At 41.6% G+C, this 20,000-nt stretch overlaps 1 protein-coding gene across 1 annotated transcript in view; it reads right to left on the bottom strand.

The window, feature by feature from the left end:
• The window catches only part of LOC121700727 (protocadherin-15-like), a 180,616-nt gene that overhangs the window by 24,575 nt on the left and 136,041 nt on the right, over window positions 1–20,000 (bottom strand). The window contains 4 exon segments of the mRNA XM_042083929.1: window positions 3,556–3,749; window positions 5,106–5,255; window positions 11,362–11,496; window positions 13,810–14,016. Of these exon segments, the coding sequence (XP_041939863.1) occupies window positions 3,556–3,749; window positions 5,106–5,255; window positions 11,362–11,496; window positions 13,810–14,016 (686 nt within the window).

The raw sequence follows: 20,000 nt of genomic DNA, 5'->3' as shown, positions 1-20,000 counted from the left end.
GCCCTTAGCCTCATGTGGTATTCAGTGCTGCAGTAGTCTATAGATGAAAGACCTGCACAAATTGCTATTCTGCACATGTGTAGCATAACATTACATAACATAAATCCCTTATGTATATCTTTAAAAGTCTCCTAATGAACATTTAGGGGATTGGAGGTGACTGATAATCATAAGCAGAACATATTTGAAGCGGGATAATTATTTCAGCTACGCTCCAAACTAAACATACTAATGAACTGATGGCAGGATAATTAATGTGCATGATTTCACAGTTGGCTCGCAAAACTGGTGCTGCACCACATGATATTTCAAAATGAAAATAGCGCCGAGGGCTAACAACAGTGTTTGCAGACAAACGGAACTGCGAAAAGCAAAAGAGGAATGTTGTACCAAAGAGTCGGGAAAATAATTCTAACAAATACATATGCATGCCTACAACAGGTGTTACTGTAATGTGTTTTGGATGAGCAAGGCAACAGAGATGTGTTGTGCCAGAGTCAAGCAATGTATTTCACAAATACATATGCATGCCTTCAAAAGACATTATGCTCCTTACAGGAACAAGGCAATAGAGATATGTTTTGCCAAAAGAGTCAAGCAAAAGATTCCGCAAATACATATATACAGTATGTCTCCAAGAGGTGCTAAAGTTCCTTACACTAATGCACTGCCATTGCCTTTCAACCTGTTTACCTATCTAAAAATGTTAATGTGCTATACAGTATATACAGTATAATACTTACTACTTACAAACTTTTCTAGGGTTGAAAGAACGTGTGCGAACGAAAGAAAGTGTGTAGAGAATACCAGTAAATAGGTTCCATTATGATCATGCAAAATTCATCACCTCTCTTTATCACACATCTCTGGCTTTGTGACAACATGTATGGAATAGCATGTAAGTCAGCTAGGCTAGGAGTATCACAGCGCCCACAGCCCTGATCTGCTTTCCACTGAGATCAAATTACATCGGAGCACACACTGCTGAAAGTTAGCTTGCATTAGCTTTACAGCTTAGCAGTCACCTTTGTCCAAACTATGACACAAATCCCTTGAGGCAGTATAGTCCACGACACAACTGTCAGAAGCAACTCCATCAGGATCAGGATCAAGGATAGCGAGGCACACAAACATATATCCCTAGACTGCAGGACCTCTTGTCAAAACAGAGCGAGGCAAGGAGGACAGTAACACCTGGTTACGGTCTCAAATTGAAAATTGATATTCTTCTGGGAGATATCTTGGCTGATACTTGAGGGATACTGAGTTCAATACCATTTGGAACAGCAAGTCCATCTGATGAGTCCATCGCTGATCATCGTCTCTCTAACTTCCCCAAGTGATTAAAGGTACACTATGCAGGTTTAGGTATTTTTGGCAACTGTAGAGCTCTCTCTAGAGTCACAATGTATTTATATGTTACTCTGCTATTGAAAAGCTTCTATAGCAAGCTTTTTGCGACTTATCCCCACTGTACACAATGCAAATGCTTTTTTTTGTGGAGGTGACAATGACAAGGTAATATTTCAAGATTCTCGCGAGATTTGGCGGAGGCGCCACTCTCGCCTATTACAAGTTCGTTTACCATCAAATTGGGTTCATAAAGGTGAAAATCTTGCATAGTGTGCCTTTAAGCCTAATTAAGAGCACTGTAGAAACATGACCAGCCAAGTGAGAGGTCCTGTGATATCTTGCAGCTATAGTGCAAGAGTGGGTCTTGCAGACACCGCTATGGTATATCATCATATAATCAAGATCATACAATAGGTCAGGACTGTTTGCTAAATGTAAGGATCAAGCACTGACTCTGCTCTGTATAATGACAATAAACTGAAATGAACTGAACTGAACTGACGATACAACAGACAAGAGTTTGGGATTGAGAAAGACTCTGATACTTAAGGTCATGCTGGAATACCTAACTTGGCAGCACAGGTAAGTAAAATGTACTTTCCAAAAGAAAACAGATGCATATATTTACACTGTTAGATCATTCTAACTTCTGTTGGATGGGACATTCATTGAGAAAACGCCTGGAAGACTGCCTCTGTAGTCTGATGGCCTTCATCACATTTGAACCCAACTCTTTCATCTCGATTTATCTTACCTTGCATGGAAGCCTATTTGGCATCCCTTTCAGATAATCATGGGATGTAGGAATATATTTTTTTCACTCGCACTAACATGCCTCCGTTCAATTCTCCGGACAAGTGCCTCTAACCCAAGGCTAGAGACCCAGCACTACACAGAAACACTGTATTTCATACTACATTTCAAAGCTCTTTTCAGTGCCAGCAGCAAAACGGCCTTTTTAAAGATAGACTAGACCAGGGGTTTTTAAATGTTTTGTGTGTGTGGACCACTATGTGTAATGAAGAATTTTCGCGGACCACCTCATAATACCCTTAATAAAATGTCTATACACAGTCCTACCTGAATTAATCTGCACCTCTTAATAGGCCTACTAGCACTAAAACTAGGCCTACAGTATAACTGGGCATCACATCAGTAGGCTATCGTAAAAGCACCAATATGTCTAAAACAAAAATGTTTTTTTAATACTTCAAAATAGCATTTGATAAATTAACCTTACATTTTCAGTAGCCATATGTGTGTAGATTTGAACAAAATCTAGGCTGGTTCTTAGCGTGAGCTTTTACTGCCCAAGAAATTGGAACCATGCTCGGAGTTTGAATTCTCGTTGTGAAATAAAAAATTCCACTGGAGCTCCAAGCGGTTTTGACTCTTCAAGTCACTGTACATAGCTAATTTATATACACTTATGGGGTGGGTGTTTGCGTTTCTTTAGGAATCCGCCGTCTTGGTTTGTATAGAAATTAATATTAATTGACACATAGGCTACTCGTAAAAGGGCGGATACAACAGGCTTGTTAAAAGAAAGTTTACTGCACGGCTGCCACGTATTTAATTTATTTATTTACTCAAGCGCCCGATGGCATAATCAAGTTCATTTCAACAACGTATTTTCTTAACAATATATTATTAAATGTATAACGTTACAGTAACAAGAACATCTGTCTGTCTGAGAGCGAGAGAGAGATAGAGAAGGAGGAGAGAGAGACAGAGAAAGAGAATAAGTTTTCTTTTCACCCTCCTTTTTTTGTACCTTTATGAGGAATCTGGCCCGACTCACTGTTATTAGTAGAACTAGAGTTAACATCTGCCTCTTTTCTCTTCAGAGAACCTGTTGCCATCCACCGATCCATGTTGTGGTTCTAACCAGTTCTTCTAACCGTTAGCGCTTAGCGGCACTGCACTTGAACGTCACAGCCTAGCGCCACTAGCCTTTTAGTCACACAATAATCACACAATAACTTTACTATTTAATTTACATTTAAATTTGATATGAATATACATATTCTTAGAATATATGTTAGCATTTCCTGGTAAAATAAAGGTTTAAAAAATATATTATTTTATATTTTATTTTGCTTTTCCACGGACCACCTGCAGTACCCTCCACAGTTTGGGAATGACTGGACTAGACCATAAAACTACAAAGCTATAAACTTTAAAACTACAAGTCCCACTGACCTCCTCTGGGCCTTGGGGCCATTGTCCATGGCCTCCACAGTGAGTGCATAGGTGCGGCCCACGGCCAGACTGATGCCCGGCATGGCTTTGATCACCCCCGTGTGCTTCTCAATCACAAAATGGCCCTGGTCTCCTGCCAGGATGCGGTAGGTCACCTGGCCGTTGGGGCCCTCATCCGCATCCACTGCCGTTAGCTGAAAAACACATCACAGCTGGTTCACAAATAATAGTTCTAAGACATCAAAGCTTTTCTAGCCTTTGTGTTGGATGGTGGACGGGAGACAGGAAATGAATAGGGGAGAGGGTTTGGGACAGGACCTCAGGCCAGACTGTGGGCACTGGGCCTATATGTGGTTAGGGGCATAGATATTAGAAAGCTAGATACCACATTGTCCGTCGAGTTCTATTAAGTGACATAAGTAAATTTGAGCTGATTGGTTTAAACACTATAACCTGGAGAGGCAATAATATACTGAAACAGACCCAACTATATGCTTTGTTTAAAGAGTTCCCACATATGACTGCAACCTAGTCTGGGGCTCTGTCCTAACAAAGACAGTATTTATCAGTACCATTCAGGCATTGAATAAACTATAAGAGTGAAATGAAATACAATGAAATATAAATGCAACCATGAATATTTCAACATTCATATTTACACTTTATACATTATACATTATTTTTTTATTTTCATTATTAACACTTCTCACAATTGGAAAATGTTTTATGACTAAAGTCGTGAAATTTTACTTCCTACCCATTATTCATTCTCATTGTTCTCTAAAAATGGAGTGAGGCCATCCTAAAAAATGTGACCCACTTTTTATTCAAAACACAACAAATACCTCAGGACGAGCAGGGAGAAAAACAAAAAATAGAGGACATAAAAACAGCACATGATGGAGCCACATTAAAAATTCAAAAAGGCCTCAAATGACATTGACCGTAACACGACAAGAGGGGAAAAGACATTTTAAAGCGTCCCTTAATAAAGACGAAACTGTCCCTATGACTCGTTAATACACTTTTCTTAGGGTTCATTTTCTAGGGCTGTTCGAGCAAAGTTAACCATCTGGGTTAATAAGCCTAAATTAGAGTGTGCTTCCAAAGAAAAACACCTTATTAAATCAAATCATCTGAGGAGCGGGTTCAGCGCGTTATCGACCCGGCATTCAACTTGTCTTTCGCCTCCCCCACCGCTCCTCTGAGGCCAAGAGCCCTTTGATTTCAAGCTGTGAAACCGAACGTGACCTTTCATGTCAATCATTTGTGCCAGCATGTCGAAGACACCAACTGACTCAGTAGCCATGGTCTGACTGCAAAATAGACTATTATCCGCCCGCAGCCCGAAAGCACTGACAAGCAAGCATGGCCAAAAACGATACGAAAAAAAAAAAAAACTAAACTGCACTGAGCCCAAAGCCGCACAGAGCGCCTTGGCAATTATTTTGGCTGTATGCCATGTATAAACGAGGCCTCACTAATGCTATTAGTCTAAGTGAGTGGAGTGTGTTTGCTGCGGTGGCGGAGTGTGTTTGACTATTGATTACCCGCAGCACAGTCTCTCCCGGCTGCATGTCGGTGAAAACGTTGACGCCGTACGAGACGTTGGGGAAGGTGGGCGTGTTGTCGTTGGCATCGATCACGGTGATGTTGACGGTCACCGGCAAACTCTCTTGGACGCCATCCGAGGCGATCATCTGTGGGGACGAGGAGGGAGAGGAAGAGGATGAAGAGGACATTTGAGAAGAGGGAGGAAAAATTACCCATGAGATCAGCACAGAGAATAAAAAAAAAAACATAGTTTTTCTAAACATAAAAATAACTATTTTACAGATACACAGAGAAAAAAAAAAACTCTTTCAGACTGTGCAGTGATCAGAACTTGCTGATGCAGGTGAACTCGAGGCAGGGAATGGAATGGGACTGGGATGCAATATAAGGTGTCTCTAGGCGCCACAAGTCACAGTCGTTTGAGTGTGACAAACTCTGCCAGCTCCACGAGCCATGAAGCAAACTAATGTAGTGTAAGTGGTTTGGAAACACACCAAATGCCCTCCTAAAGAGAGAGTGTCTGAAACATACAGTATGAGATTAAACAATATAAGAAAACAATATATTTACATACAGCATGTGCTTTATGAAATAAACCCACATTAACAAACATACAAACAAACAAAGATACACTTTAACAATACATTCAAAGCAGGCGATGAGTGCTTAGTAGAGCATCGATTCAATAGCCTGAGCAGGCATTTTTTTATTTTTTTCATTAGCTGATGGCTGCCAGGTTTGTCTGCTTAAACTGTCCAGCCTTAATGAATGCTGCTCAGGCGGAGTACCTGCAGTTGAGATTTGCCCCATCATCATCATCATCTTACACACACACACACACACACACAACCACACACACACCGTAAGCTTCCAGATGCCACAATGATATGTGAGGATCACAAAGAAGGAAAAAAAGACAAAAGAAGCAGAGGGGAGAGAAGAGGAGGTGACAAGAGGCTGTGGCTTGCCATCTCACACACACACACACACACACACACACACACACACACACACACACACACACACAGAGGGGAGAGAAGAGGAGGTGACAAGAGGCTGTGGCTTGTCATCTCTCTCATTCTCAGAGCCTCAGAGGAACAAACACACGCACACACACACACACACACACACACACACACACACACACACACACACACACACACACACACACACACACACACACACACAGAAGGGAGAGGGAGAGAGAGGAGAGGGAGAAAGAGAAAGAGAGAGAGAGAGATAGGGATAGCAAGAGCGAGCGTGAGAGAGAGAGAGAAAGAGAGAGAGAGAGAGAGAGAGAGAGAGGGAGTTACAGTTTAAATGGGTAAGGTTGTGTGGCCTATGCTAAATGACTCATCTGAAATGATCCAAGCTGGTGATGACAGACATGTTGAGCTCAGAGCAGAGTCTTCACATCTTGAACACACAACACACGTACACACACACACACACACACACACACACACACACACACACACACGCGCACCTAAACACACACACACACACACACAATCTTAAACACACAACACACGTACACACACACACACACACACACACACACACACACACACACACACACACACACACACACACACACACACACACACACACACACACACACACAAACACACACACACACACACACTAAACTACAGGCAACCTTACAGCTTGGCAGCTTGAGGTAGCAGGGAAGAGCAGTAGACATATATTCTCCTCTGACACTGAGATGAAACCAACGTGCTTTGTACTCCTTGTTCTTCACGCCACACGGCGAGGACTCTCCTGGGCTACTGTACTCCTGTCACAGGTACATCTCTGTCTGCCTCAGATAAATGAGTTTGTCCTTTTCCTAACCCGCCCATCCCATGCCTTGTTAAGGCCGTCATTTATCATCACAGTCTGTCATCACCCACGCAGAGCTTAAGCAGAGAGAGAGATGACGTGTTGTTTCAGGTCCTCACTGGTTTCAAGAAAGAAAAGTAAAAATCCTAACCCTCCAGAAACCATCTTCTAGAAAGTCAAAATGCTATTCTGCAACACATAAATTGCTGTGCATGTTTTAGTCATTTTGTTTGAATATTTTTTTTTTCCGAACAGGTGCTTTGCTACTTACTGTAGGCATGCAATAAACTTAAAATTAAAATTAAAAAGTGACTATTATCTGGCACCTAACCTTGTAGTCTGACAAAAAACCCTATCCTGTCTGGAACGCTTGGGAGTTCTTGAATTTCCCCTTGGGGATCAATAAAGTATCTATCTATCTATCTATCTATCTATCTATCTACTGTATCTATCTATTGTATCTATCTACGCTATTTCTCCATAACAGCTAGAGACATATTATCTTGCCGTTGTATTAGAGAGGGCCGAGGCATTAGCATCATAATCCATCCTTACTCCACCTGCACTACTCAGCTGTTCTGCAAGCAGAAGTGTCTGCAGAGGACTGCACTAGCGACGGCACCAGTTTTTGTGAATCAGCCAGTGTCAAGATCAGTGCCCTGAATGCCATGAATACTCAGACAGACTCCCGCCCCCCTTCCTCCTCCTCTTCCTCCTCCTCCTCCTCCTCCTCATCAAACAGAGCTACGGGCACTCACAGCTGCATCGGTATTCATTAAGTCTCAAAGGGCGTCTCGCTTCCATGTCTGCGTCTGCGGGAACCAGACAACCAGACACAACACTGCTTTGTTTAGGCAGGTTTATTTATCTATTTGTTTATTTTTTTTCTTTTTTTGTTTTGGTTACTGATGTTTTTGATGTTGTTGCTGCTGCTTCTGGTGGTGTTGCTTTTCACTTATTTCAGGGGATGAAAACACAAGAGTAGATCAAACACACATCCAGTAGGAAAGAGAGAGAGACACACACAGCATCACACTATTGTTGTCTTAGCAGGAGGCCAATCTGGTTACTGGGAATTGTATTGGGATAAGGGAATAGTGGAAATATATTGACTCTGCACCACTCCACAAATGCATTCTATCCAGACGCTTTCTCTGACCACATTCTCTTCGACCAACGCAGATGATGGAGCTTTCCCTTTCTGATCACACTGATGTGAGAGGTATGTGTGTGTGTGTGTGTGTGTGTGTGTGCATGTGCGCGCGTCTGTGCGTGTTTGTTTATGTACACGAGTGTTCCTTGCTGTGTACAGGAGAGGAGCCGGCGCTAAGATAAATGGAAAACTATCACCAAATTCATCTTGGCGGCATTCCAGTTCCCAACTGTGCGGCACCCCTCGCACTTCTCAATTTAAGAGCTGACAAGGCAGCGCTCCTTGGGCTAAGCAATGTGCCAGTTAGTGGCTCGAGTATCGATGAAAACTCCTCTACTCAGCGGCGGAAAAACACGCAGAAAGGAGTCAGGCTGCACTAGATCAACACACCAATGAAGAGAGTTGACAGTGTTGAGCACACAGGATTATAAGAAGCGAAACACAAACACAAACACAAACACAAACATACATCAACAAAGATGTACACATACACTTTGATGCACAACCACACACACTCTCTTTCACTCTCTCTCTCTCACTCCCTCTCTCTCACACTAACACACACACACACATACACACACACATACACACACAAACGCACACACCCACACACAAACATACAAATTCAGTTCCACTCATCTACAAATGCATATGAATGCACAGTATCTATGCACACACAAAAACAAGTCAACTTACTCCTACACTAAAATACACAACAGAAAATAAGCATGCCCTGGCTGACAGACATCACTGTCTCACATTCTTACACAAGAAAGAGCCTGTACCATTTCACCAAATGGCATTGTTTTAGCCAAAGCGACTTACAAAAAAGAGATCATTGTGCAGTGTGACTAGGACATGTTAGTGCAGCTTTCTATTACACAGGGCTCTAGTTCAGCATGACCGAGCAGAAAGTGTGAAAAACTATTCTTGACTTAAATACTGGGTATCTTTAGTAATAACTCTGACTCTGCCAGCAGAAGACAGCAATTAATTACATCTAATTTAATTTAAAGCTGCTTTAAAGACTAGTAACTGAGTCACGGATGACGGACTCGGATAATAAAGACGCTACAGTGCATCACATTACACCATGAAGGTCCCATTCATCTTAAAGCCAGTTTCATTTTTCAAACCATCTCCTCAATCTGATTGCTTTTAGTCTAAAATCAATACAAAGGCCTTGCCTTGCGATTGTTCACTTATGTTTATACATGCATAAAATGCAAACACAAGGACTTTCAAACTCATACATAAACTCAGACACTAACATATACAAACTTACATGACAATAGGAAGAAGACATAAACAACTCATACACACACTCTCTCTCCAAATCCTTACACACACACATCTCATATTACCGCAAAAAGATGGCTGCTGCCAAGAAATAAAACAAGGGGTATAAAACTGGCAGTCTTTTGTATGGGCCACAATAAGGTATTATTCTGCCAAACACAGACACCATTGTTCTGTCTCCCTGCCTGTTAAGTGTAGGGCCTGCTATGTAATACACTCCATCATTATGATGCACAATACCAGAAATGATTCAGACGCACAACGTGCAGCGTTGTTGTCACAATGCTATGGTATGCGCTTCACCCAGAAAGCGTCAAATTTGGCACTCGGAGATAGGCAGCACTGCCACCGCCGCTGCCAGGGGAATAATTTCCTGTCCGCCGAGTTTGCAGCAGGACATTTTTCTGTGATTCACGTCTACACGTGGTGCTGGTGTCAAGATCTGTCAGGTAACTTTACACCTGAAAGGTGTTGGAAGAGGCCTCTCAAAATAGTGCTGCTGAACGAGACACAAACTAAAGCTAAAGAGGTTAATCAAAAGGTAAATCACAGTAATTGAACCAATCACATCACCAGAGAAGCCACATGTCCTGTGATGAACCTGCCCTGTGAAACTCCCTGCCGTAGATGCTGCCATTACTTCAGATAAATTGTACTTATTTGGACGTAAAACTGTGCTCTCCTTGAAATGGCTACAGTAATGTTGCTTTGAGAGAGACAGAGAGCTACAGTCAATATTCTATTAAGGACATTTACAATTGAGTCAATAGAGAGAAAGGGGGAACAAAGAAATAGACATGACAAAAGAAAGAAGGCAGAAAGAAAGAAGGAAAGAAAGAAAGAAAGAAAGAAAGAAAGAAAGAAAGAAAGAAAGAAAGAAAGAAAGAAAGAAAGAAAAGCACTGTGGGAGAGACATGGTGAGTTCTGTTTTGGTGGTGATAACAAGGCAGAAATGTACGGGAACAACCCAGGCAGATTATTTAAACTCAACCTGACACAGGTGGGACAACTTCCAGCCGCCATGGGTGTGCATTCCAGATGTGGGTGTATCAGTGGCATTATACCTCCAAACCCCTCGCAATACATCATCTCACAGGCAAACACATATCACATATCACTGTCTCTGCTGAAGCACTCATTGTGCAAAAGTAGTTTATACTCATACACTGCATTGTGATTGTGTTTTCAACAGAAATGAAGCTCTTGCTTGACTCTCCTACGCATTACAATATGCAGCACAGCAAGAGACAAACTATAGTGAAATGTGACATACAGTACATGAGCATGGGAATGAATGCAGTATTATTAGAAACTTTTATACGTTAATAAGTTTTTCTTTTTATCCAAAAGCCTCTGGAAGGTGGCTCCGCAACAGCAATATAGAATGTAGAAGTAAGAAAGATGGGAAATAAAAGAGACTAACAAAGTGCACAAAAGCGCACTCAACCCAAATTGAACTCATCTTAGGGTGCGAAATAAGAACAATAAAAACTATGATAAGGGAGGAAGACACACGTCTTAAGCGTATACTATTGCTGAATGTATTGGAAGTGCAACAATAGAAGCATGCATCTCCAGTCTCATCAAGATTATACATTTGATTCTGTGTGTGTGTGTGTGTGTGTGTGTGTGTGTGTTTACCTCTATTCGAGTGAAAGATACAACACAGAATATGAGATCGATGGAGTGAGAGAGGGAGAGAGAGATAGAGGGCGACAGGGAGTGAGAGAGGGAGAGAAAGATAGAGGGCGAGAAGGAGTGAGAGAGGGAGAGAGAGATAGAGGGAGTGAGAGAGAGATAGAGGGCGAGAGGGAGTGAGAGAGGGAGAGAAAGATAGAGGGCAGGAGGGAGTGAGAGAGGGAGAGAGAGAGATAGAGGGCGGGAAGGGAGTGAGATGGATGGTGTTTGAGGGCAGGGGACAGGGTCAGGTGCGCGGTGAAAAGTGACGGGCGGCTCACCGAGAACACGTAGCTCTGCTGCTCTTCGCGGTCCACGGGCTTCAGCAGCGTCAGGTGGCGGGCAACCCCCCGCGGGGTCAACGCGAAGATGCTGCCGTAGCTGCCCAGAGAGATCTGCACCATGGGGTCCCTGGTCTAACGGGCAAACAGGAGGCAAAAAAGGACACGTCACTGTCAACATGAACAAGGCAGGAGGGAAATAAAATAACATGAACAGGTAAGACAGGAAAGAAGGGAATCCAAACTCATGTTCAAGTTGCAGCACTTTGTAGAAGGGTTTAACAAAAGCAGAACACAGACGAAGAACATGCCATGGTAAAGGATAGTAAATGTGACCGGTATGTTTTTATTCAAAGCGACTTGTAACAGCAGGTTGGCATGTCAATCCCAGGCCGACAGATAACGTTGCTCCATCACACCGACAATGAATGTTTAGGACTGTCTGTATGCTGTTGACAATAGGCTATTTCAAGGACACAAAGTGACTGAGAAAAGCCTAAGAAATGAAAATTCTGACAATATCTTATCCTCGGGGGCCACAGTCACCCATAAAAGGGCTTCTAGACATTAAGGCACTGAAAAGAGTTCTCCAGCAGAATTACTGTGATCAGAGAGGACTAGGTGCCATTAATTTCCATAGTAGTAAAGAAGTCCTTTTGCCGTCCTAAAGGAACTTCTAATACGTAGATATTGAACAACCCACTCATTTGATGTCACTCTGAAACATTTAACTCTTGTCCCCCACCCCCCACCCCCAGTTCTTAGTCAACAGGCTTTCAGAGGCAATTCGTAAAACACAAAATGCACAGCACTTGAAATGTCTAATGGAGGAAAACGTTTAGCTATAACCATCAACATTCAAGACAGGATATGGTGGTTTGGCTTGACATGGAGGAACAGGATGTACACTGATTTTGGGGGAAATAATTGTCAGTGAACAGGTAACCAGTAGCATATTGGTTACTTTTACTCTTGAAGGTTTGTGTTAGATTTTAATGCCATCAAATTTATATGTTTGTTTGTTTTTGTTTACTTTATGTCTCTTTGGTCAGTCTATAGATGGCTGAGTTAAACTGAGTAGTAAGCACTTATATATGAATACATTCTCTGGCTGATGCAACAATTAATCTGGGTGCAGAAGTTAATCCTTAATTGAGGACCAAAGTGAAACTGGGAGGATTTCACAGTTTTACTGCCCCAACCCCCTGTGTTCTCAAGAAATGAAAAGCTGAAAAAAAAACACCTCAACACTTCAAAGCCATACCCACTAGGCTACAAGAACACACATGCACGCACGCACGCACGCACACACGCACACGCACACGCACACGCACACGCACACGCACACACACACACAGAGAAATAAGTAAGCAAAGCCTGGAAACCATGCTAAAGAAACAAAACAAATCAAATAATTGAAAAGAATCAGCACAGCAGCATAAGGACAAGCAAGGAAGGGGAAAAAATAGAGAGAGAGAGAAAAAGAGAAAGAAGGAAAGAAAGAGTGAAACAAAAACAAGCACTTCACTTCAAATTACACACTTCCCTCTGAATACCTACAGGCGTAGCATTAACCGTGAGCTGAAGTCAGGAGAGAAAACATATGGCTTGTTATGGTGGATTATTCTCTTAAATGCTGACTTGCTCAGTGACTGATTTGGTGGCTACGCTGCAGTGCCTGGCAAAGCTGTAATGCAATAATGCAATTTCACAGTAAGATCAAATAAAAAAAACATAATTAAGAAACAAAACAAAACAAAATGTCCATAATGATAGATAAACTAATCAAGACTTCACGCAGATGCTGCCTGATTGTTTGGGCAAAGCTATTATTGTCTGTTCAAGGTCATCTGATTGAGTTCAGCATTCACAGGCCTTGATGGTTGTGTCAGTGATCGTTTGCTTCAGTAATGAGGTTATGTAGATTGGGCAGGGATGTGACAGTCTGACAGAATTATTATTACACTCACTGAATGGCTGATTCCCTTTGTCTTGCAGAAACATCGTCAGAAGAAATGCATTGGGTAAAAGAAATAACACCTGAAACCTGAAGGTTGATTTTTTTTTCTGAAATCTGGAAATGTTTCTTGAGACTACTAGCAATAACTACAGGTTTTAGTACATGGTATTTTTCTGCAATCTCTCACACAAGGGAAAGCTGCACCATTGTCAAATATGAGCGATTAAAATCTGCCAGTATGGAACAGATGACTATTCACACATCCACACACTGGTTTCTCTATGCTCTCCAACTGTCACAGCTCTATTACATGAATCTTTCATTATCATCCAATCATGCTCCTCCTGTATGTGATGTCATCTCTGTAACTTACTTTCTTCTGAGTGCAAATGAAACTCATGAAAAAGAAAAAAAAGAAACGAGAAAAGATGAGGACGAAAGAAAGAAAGAAAGAAAGAAAGAAAGAAAGAAAGGCTGTCCGTTCCTACCTCTTCCATGTCATTATCGAGGGCGACGATGGCAAGCGGGGCTGTGAGATTGGCGTTGTCGGAGACGGTGGTGCCCACGGTTGCTGATTCGCTGATAAAGCCATGGTACACGGGCCTCTGGAAGTAGGGCGCCTGATTATTCTCATCATGCACCTCAATGTGTAAATTAGCAAAGGCCGGTAGCGGGTGTCCATTGTCCTGCTCAGCCTGTGAGAAGGAGGGAGAGAGAGAGAGAGAGAGAGAGAGAGAGAGAGAGAGAGAGAGAAAGCAAGAGAGAGAGAGAAGAGAGAGTTGAGAGAAGAGAGAGAGTTGAGAGGTTAAAGAGGATGAATTAAACATAAGCAGGGATCTTTCAGACATCTTGAAGGAACTGCACAAGGAGCTAACAGTGTGTCTAATTCTTGTGATCTGGTTATACAATCATAGGCTGGTGTCGTCTTTGCTATGACTTTGGGCTGACACGTTCTTGACCAGACCATGTTTTTTTATGAATGTGCCCTAAACTGAAATAGAATGTGCCCTACTTTAAATATTCATTCCAAATAGTTTCCTTTACAGCCAAGGCACTTTCGAACTACCCACTTCTCAGTATGTAATAAGTAAAAAAAATAAATTTAAAAAATCATGGTCAAAGGACCTCCTCCTAAAACTCTTTACCCATTCTCAAATAAATATCTAAACAACACTCTATGTATATAACACTGTTAGTGTTATTACACCATAGATTACCATGTAACACACGTTGTTATGTTATAAACATATAATAAAAACACAATGCTATGTACTCATGCCATAGTACATTCTTTCTTCCTTTAACCGTAATCTAAACCACTAACTCTTGTAATCAAGTAGTAAGTAAGTACTTATAAGTACTGTATGCCTATGTTCTGTAAAGTTGAGAAAGCCTGCCATTATTAAACATACTACTGTTGATACTGATACTTGGTGTGTCACACTGTTCACACTGGGCGGTGGTAGCCTAGTAGTTAAGGAGCTGGGCTAGCATGCAGTAGCCTGAAAAGCTGTGGGTTCAATTCCTGGCTTCCACCGTTGTGCCCTTGAGTAAGGCACTTAACCCTGAGTGGGTTTTTGTCTGGGGACAATGTAATCCCTTGTAATATAATTGACATATGTTAGTCACTTTGGATGAAAAGTGTCTGCTAAATGAATAAAGGTAAATGTAAACTATACCCACAGAATACAATAAGGGTATAATAGCACTATATTTACTTGACTGAAATCTTACACCACTATGAAAATAGAGAGTCTTTGTGCAATATTGTGTTATATTGTATTTACTGTGACATGTTTTGGCTTACACTAGGGTATTCACACACTGATGACAATACACTCTGAAACTCTGGAGACCTAGCTGTGAATGGATGTCAAATTTCAGTTAACTGTACTAAACAGATTCTATGGTTCTTAACTTGTTTGGTGAGCTGTAAGATGGCATTGAGCCAATACATTGTTCCCTCTTGGTCACCTGTTTGCTTTTGACTGCTGTCAGTTCAAAACAAAAAACGCAGAACCTAATTCATTACTCATTCACAAAGTTTGCCTTCCGCCAATAAAAAATGTATGTCAGGCCTCGTGAATTGGCAAACAATGTGACAATCAGCAAAGCAATTAGCTGTGTGACTAAAGAGAGGTCACTGTTTTTCAATATACTACCAATGGACTACCAATGGAATGCACAGGTTGACTTAGAAAATCAAACTTTGCCAATACTGTGGTTGTGGTTTTCTACCCATGAATGTACATTTACATGTATTCAATTAGCTGACACATTTATCCAAAGTGTCTTACAAATGGACTGACAGGTGAACCACAGCGCAAATGGACCATAAACAATAATGCACCCAATTTTGTTTTCACTGTGCAAGATGCTGGACATATCAATGAGCGTTCAGAAATGACAAAAACATCTTGAATTAAATAGTAATTGCTCAACCACTATTTTGACACAGATAACAACTTAAGTAACATTCTCTTCATAGTGGGCCTCCTTGGAGAGGAATGCATCATAAAATCTGATTCATAATAAAATTTAAGAATTCTCATTTGAAAATGCCTTATATAGGATTTTAAGATTATTGGGGCGAATATTGGGTGCAACAGCAAATACTATTCAGTTAAGTTGCAATTCCACCAGAATTTTGTGAACAGCCATATTACAGATCAGGTGATAACACACACAACACATATCTCTGGTCCTGATCTACACATTGCCTGTCGATTTAAACTGACATACACAAACATGCTATGAATGCAGGGACATAGAATGGCCCTATGTTTACACAGAATTCTATTTGGGTCACAACTTTATGGCCATGAGAGACCGAATGAGACTTTCTCTGACCAGTATGTCATCACTTTATACTTCACAGATGAAAGCCCTAGCATGATTAAAAAAAAAGCACTTCGTCCATGAACTTACACTCACATCAGCTGTATTCAGCGTACAAAGTACAAGGGGAGAGTACAGTTAGTTAATGGCAGTTCCATGCCTTCCTCTCTTACAATGACTCAGCACAAAAAAAAAAAGCCCTTTGTGCTACAGACAGCCTATTTCCCATGTGAGATGTTACAACCTGAATGTGAAAGTGTAAATATGAGTGACACCATCTATTTCCACCTCTCTCCAAAACCACACACTTGCAGTGCCCTATGGAGTTCCTCTCCTTTTCCATTCTTCCTTTTCTTGTCTTTGGGTTTAAATTGAATCCTGACAGGTGTACTGCAGGGTGAAAAAAAGATAACTCTGCAAAAGATTAATAAGAACCAAGCTGCGAGCGTTTCACTGTCTTCATCAAAATGAATTCCATTCATGCAGAGAATTAATACTGCATCGTTATAACCCTCTTGCAAAGTCAAAAGATGTTTGGCAAGTACTCATGACAATGGAAAAAAAACAAAACACTTTCTGATTCTGATTTACAGTTACACATTCTCGTTGCAAGCTACTTAAAGCACATATAAAGTATATACTCCTGTGGCACTAAAGCTCCAAAAGAACTGCCTTCCTCTCTCAACAACACTTTAGAAACCTTGCTACAACAAGCATACACAAAGTAACGATAGTAACTCTCTCAAGCGGTCACAAGAATCATACTGGACTTGTTCAAGATGGTAATAATGCACTGGCTTTCCTAGGGCATTACAGCTGCTCAACTTAATCTGCAGTGCGGAAGGTGATGCAGCTTTTTAGGTCATAAGTGCCACACTTCCCCACCCCTCCACCCCAAATATCTTGATCCCAATCCTAATGCAGTGAAGGCCCAATTTCTCCCAGCAGCCTGTATCTGAAGTAATTAACTTCCCTGTCTCCAGGGACGTGTCCTTGCTAAACCGAGGGGAAAAAAAGTAACAAGTATGAAGATTAGAGTGGAGCTAGGCATTCAAGTGCAATGAAGGATGAGTGTCACCACTTTTTACAAGCGCTAAGGGGACGCTATGGAATGGATTACAGAGCCCACCGAACTAAAGCGCTCCCGTTGTGATGCTGTGTCTCGTCTTACTTGTCTTGCTTACTATTTTTTTTTTGCAAACCACATTGTTTTTTTGTTTTTTTATGTCAAATGCAACGTGTCTTGCGTCATAAAGAGCCTCAGAAAATCTCAACCTTACACGCATTCAAACACCAACATCAAAAGATGCATGATACCAACAGATCTACTGGAAAAAAAGAAATGCATAGTGTCGCAAAATGGAAAACGATTAAATTATCTAAATTAAAAAAAAAACAACAGCAAACAATGAACAGCACAGTTTGAAAGAGAGTGAGACTGAGGGAGAGGTAGAGATAGTGAGAGACTACAGGAGAGAGAGAGGAAGAGAGAACTGAGTGAATGCAGGAGAGAGGGAGAGAGATAGAGAGCAAGAGAGAACCGAGATGAACTCCTGTAGAAGCCTGGTTTGTTTCCTTTTCCTTTCTGCGCTCTCTCTCTCTCTCTCTCTCTCTCTCTCTCTCTCTCTCTTGCTCTCTCTCTCTCTCTCTCGCTCTCTTGCTCTCTCTCTCTCTCTCTCTCTCTCTCTCTCTCTCTCTCTCTCTCTCTCTCTCTCTTGCTCTCTCCCTCTCTCTCTCTCTCTCTCTCTCTCTCTCTCTCTCTCTCTCTCTCCCTCTCTCTCTCTCTCTCTCTTTCTCTCTCTCTTTCTCTCTCTCTCTCTCTTTGTGCGCATGTCGGAGTGAGTGGGCGGAGCCGAGCGTTTGAGTGAGTGTGACTGTTGGCCGCTGTGCCAGGAACAGCGTTTTTCTATCTTTTTGCTATCTTTTCTATCTCCTTATTATTATTATTAATTATTTTTTTCTTCTTTATAGTGTTAAGGGTTGGTTCTGTTTGGGTTAGTATAAGTATCACTGGCGTGGGGTTTTGTTGTTACTTGTTTTACCTGGACGTCTGCTTCCAGTGTTTGGTTGCAGCCGCCCCAGGTATGGAGAGTTTTGAAAAACTTACGCGGCGTCATGCTGTTAAAATAGCATCGAATGCCAGTGTAGAAGTTTGTAGTTTAGCAGCAGGAGAAGTTGTAGGGCATGACAATATTCTGTCAGCGGCCCGCATGAACAATGCGATTGTGCTGTTTTTGGGCACGGTTGAGTTGGCTAATGAGCTGGTTGAAAGGGGTTTAGTGGTTGACGGCATTTTTACTGTCGTCCTTCCTCTCTCCACTCCATCAAAGAAAGTGACTTTGTCAAATGTTCCCCCATTTATTAAAGATGAGGTTTTGGCTGAAATTTTATCACGGTATGGTAAATTGGTTTCCGCAATTAAAAAGATTCCAATTGGAAGCAAATCCCCACTTCTGAAACACGTAGTGTCGTTCAGGGCGATCCGTATTTATGATTTTAAAAGATAACAAAGATGATTTGGACCTAACTCTAAACGTGAAGGTGGATAACTTCAGTTATGTTATCTATGCTTCAACAAGTGTCATGAAGTGCTTTGGTTGTGGGCAATCAGGGCACCTTGTTCGTGCGTGTCCTAAGGCAAAGGGGAATTCGAGTGATGTGCAAATAAATCACGAAAACACCAGTAGGCCTATGCCTAATGAAATTGTGGTAGATGAGCAGTCTACCGAAATAGGTGCGTCTACTGCTGCGGTTGCAGCACCCGCTGTTTCCAGTGGGCCTTCGTCTGCCTCAGCCGAGTCAGTAGGGGCAGATCATGCTTCCCTTTTGCGGGAAGAGGTTAACGGGGTAACCCCGATTGATAAGCCAGTAGGCCGAGAACAAAGTTCTCCCACAGATGACGCAGTGAACGCAGAATCTGAGAGTCAGTCCACACAGAACTCGCAGAGCAGTGCTTCTGCTGTCAATTATGACCAAGTTCTTGCGTCTCTAGATGAATCCCTCATTGAGACGGAGGAAAATGTTTTTAAAATGCCCCCCAAAAGAAAGAGATCTAAAAGGACTAAAAAGAGCGATAATTTAACAGATCTTAGCGGCACAGATAACGAATACGAAAGTGATTTCTCTGACTGTAGCGTTACCTGTAGCTTACGTCATAGTGGGTTTGCTAGTTGCGATTATAGTGTGGAAGACATAAAATCCTTCTTGACAAAAACAAAACATATGAGAAATGTTCGGATTGACGACTACTTCCCTGATGTGGAGCAGTTCACCACGAAAACTAAATCTTTTTTGGGTGAGGGCTGCTTTACAAATCCAGAGTGCTTCCGTCTCAAAAAGATAATGACCAAGATTAACGTTTTGTTAAATAGCGATGTCTGATGTTAGTCTATTTTTCACATGTATTATGATGATGGCGTGTACACAACTCTTATATTTTTTTCTTTTTATCATGGGTGAAATCAGAATTGCTTCTTTAAATTTAAATGGGGCCAGGGAAAGAATCAAGAGAGCCTTGTTGTTTGAAACGATTAAGAAGAATAGATTTGATGTGCTTCTTGCTCAAGAAACTCATTCTGACGCCTCAATTGCTGCTGACTGGGCAAGTGAGTTTGATGGCCTGTCTATTTTAAGTCACAACACTTCCAATAGTGGTGGGGTTGCCATTCTGTTTTCTCGGACCTTTACTCCCATTTCCTACCAGACTGAGGAATTAGTCAAGGGTAGACTCCTAAAAGTCAGAGCCCAATTTGAAAACAATTTCTTTGTTTTTTTGTGTGTTTATGCACCCACTACACCAATTGATAGAATGCTTTTCTTGAATATGCTAAATGATGCTCTA

The sequence above is a fragment of the Alosa sapidissima genome, chromosome 24 (genome assembly GCF_018492685.1).
Source record: "Alosa sapidissima isolate fAloSap1 chromosome 24, fAloSap1.pri, whole genome shotgun sequence".
Classification (NCBI taxonomy): domain Eukaryota; kingdom Metazoa; phylum Chordata; class Actinopteri; order Clupeiformes; family Clupeidae; genus Alosa; species Alosa sapidissima.
This window is presented reverse-complemented; position numbering and strand designations above follow the sequence as displayed.